The 2,813-nt window shown below is 54.1% G+C and overlaps 1 protein-coding gene across 1 annotated transcript in view; it reads right to left on the bottom strand.

The window, feature by feature from the left end:
- Nucleotides 1–736: 736 nt before the first annotated feature.
- MAP4 (microtubule associated protein 4) overlaps nucleotides 737–2,813 on the bottom strand; it is a 206,039-nt gene continuing 203,962 nt past the window's right edge. Inside the window, exon 17 of the mRNA XM_042782424.1 lies at nucleotides 737–949. Coding sequence (XP_042638358.1) covers nucleotides 737–949 — 213 coding nt within the window. The remainder of the gene's footprint in view (nucleotides 950–2,813) is intronic.

A 2,813-nucleotide genomic window follows, 5' to 3' on the forward strand; every position in this document is an offset into this window, starting at 1 on the left:
TGCATGATGGGTGTCCCTGCGGGGCTAATGGGAAAGGCAGTGGCTTAGTGGGTTACAGGGGAGGCAGTCAGAGGGCCCACTACACAGATCCACCTTCATTCTTCCTCTAGGTGGACCCAGGCATGGGGGAGGGGGCAGCGGCATGTCAGTTTCTCTGGGGTTCAGTCCAAAAAACCCAACAAACACAAGGTTGGAATCCGTTCCTGCCTCCCAGACCTCTCAAGATCCCAAAATAGCCTCATCAACCATATCCCCGTCCCAGCCTCTTCCAGGGAGCAGTGGTGTGGTGTGGGGACAGGAGCAAAGCAGGGAGCCGGGCCCAGGGGATGCAGTGGAAGGGGGTGTGGCGGTGGGATTGCTGCTGCCCAGCACCCACGTAGTCACACAGCTAGTGGGCAATCTGGGAGAGGGAGCCAGGGGCCCGGGTGCCTGAGGTGGGGCCGCCAGGGAAGTGGGGGGCCCGAGAGACAATGTCAGCCCCATGGTCAGTGCGGGCCCTGGCATTTGCCCGGAACGTCAGCCTGTAGGTCTCAATCTGCAGTGACACGGGAGGAGGGTAGGGAGAGGGCAACAGGGGAGACAAGAGGAGGAACACAGGGGACGGAAGACGAGACCAGAATGTCATCGTTAGATGCCTGGAAAATAAAAGGTGGTTTCATTAAAATTCAGGTCACACTCTAGTCAACAAACAAAGGAGTTTCAATTTGCGGCCTGTGGCAGGGCCCCTGGCTGGCCCTTAGGCCAAGCCCAGCCACTTACTTGTCTCCTGGATCTGGCTGTCCAAGGTCTGGGCCTCCCTTTGGTCACCACCCCCCGACAGGGTGGTGTGGCCACTGAGGCCACTGGCCAAAGTGGGGGTGGCAGCTTCAGGCACTGCCTCAGGGATGGCTGGCTCCTCCCCAGCAGGGGGGCCTGGACTCGGAAGGGCCTCGCTGCTACCGCCCTCAGTCTACAATGAAACAGTGGGGGAGACAGTGCAGGGTCAGTCGGGGAGGGAGTGGGATGGAGTGACAATGGATTGTACACGAAGCCCCCACCCTGCCACCCTGCACCCACTGGATTAAGGCCCAGTCATCAGGAGAATGTCAACCTGTTGGGTCCCTGCCTGACCCCAGCCACCTGGTACAAAGCAGGAGCACAAGGCTCTTGGAGGCGAGTGCAAAGCTGGTCTCAGTGGGCAGCCCCCTAGCAGAGAGCACACTCTCTAAGCTGCTTCTGCGAAACACAAGGCTCTGTGAAGCCTGTGTGGTAAGAGAGCCAGGCCTCTCCACAAGGCTAGTACCAAACAAAACAGTAGCTATAACAATATATTTAGCAATAAACCTGAAGGCCAATCTCAGACAATGGGACCGGACTTCGTTGGGAAGAAGGGATGCTGTGGGCTAGTTAGGAAACCCATGCCCCCTCCACTGCCATCAAGTTGATTCCAACTCATAGCAACCCTGTAGATAGAATAGAACTGCCCCATAGGGTTTCCAAGGCTATAAATTTTTCTCCCTCCGAATGGCTTGTGGATTTGAACTATCAAACTTTTGGTTAGCAGCTAAATATTTTAAGTACAGAGTTACAGAGCTCCTTTAGGGAACTCTAGGAGCTTGAATCAGCTCTCAGATTAATGAACAGCATCCTCAGAAGGTGTTGGGGGCACAAACCAAGAAACCAACCAATGTCCTGAAATCTCTGACTGAAGAATCCCAGAGCACCTCCTGCACACAGTGTGCTCCAGCTGGTCCTGAGATGCTTCCTCAGTAATGCCTGGGGCCCCTGCCTGATCATCTATCTGTTCATATGCCTGCACACTGATGCCTCTTCTGTGTGGGCCACTATTCAGGGGCCTGGACACAGGGGAAGGAGTAAGAAGGTAGCTACGGCAAAGGATACAGGTAAGAAGATATGATGAGCACGGAAGCACCCAGGGAGACATTCAAGGCCTGGGGGTTTCCCAGGAGGACAAGGACATCTGTGAACAGTGAATATCCAGTGTGAGCAAAGCAGAGAGAAGGAATAATGGTGGGAGGCCACTGGTGACTAGAGAGGCCTTGTTCTTGTTGTTGTTATATGCCGTCAAGTTGGACCCGACTCATAGTGACCCCTCCTTGGGTTTCTGAGGCCATATCACTACGGAAGTAGATTGCCCAACCTTCCTTCCATGGAGTGGCTGGTGGGTTTGAACCGTCAGCCTTCTGGTTAGCAGTCAGATGCCTTAGGCACTATGCCACCAGAGATCCCAGAGAGGCCTAGGCCCCACGATATATGAACCATTTAGGGTTCAATCTTCAATCCAAAAGGAGACAATGTGGACATGAGACATTTAATCAGAGTTGGGAAAGGAAAAAGGTTCTGTATTAGAAAAATAGGTCCAGAAAGGGAGATAATGGGAATAAAGAAAAAGCACCAGATCTGGGGACAGAAAGGCTCAGGCCTGAATCCTGGGCTACACTCTCCGGCCACAGGCAAGTGACTAAATTCAAGTTAACTCCCAGCTGAGATAGAGACTCAAATCACAACAGACTAAAGAACAGCATCCTCACAAGGTGTTCAGGGCATGAACTCAGAACCTAAGGACTGCAAAACTGCTCACTGAAGCTCAGCAGGGTTTAGATCGGTGTCCTGACAGAACAGGACAGTGGATGGGCTGGGGTCCACCAGGCTGGGTGATCAGATGCAGGAAGGAGGGCCCAGAGCAGCTACCTCACGCCCTCCCCACTCACCCTTCCCTCAGCAGCTGCAGCTCTCCTCATGCTTGGAAGCCTGCCAGACGCTGCCCCATGGGCCCTACCCACCAATGCCACAGAACAAAGGACAGACAGTGT

The sequence above is a fragment of the Orycteropus afer genome, unplaced genomic scaffold, assembly GCF_000298275.1.
Source record: "Orycteropus afer afer isolate SDZICR_OR568_19922 unplaced genomic scaffold, OryAfe1.0 scaffold00311, whole genome shotgun sequence".
Classification (NCBI taxonomy): Eukaryota; Metazoa; Chordata; class Mammalia; order Tubulidentata; family Orycteropodidae; genus Orycteropus; species Orycteropus afer.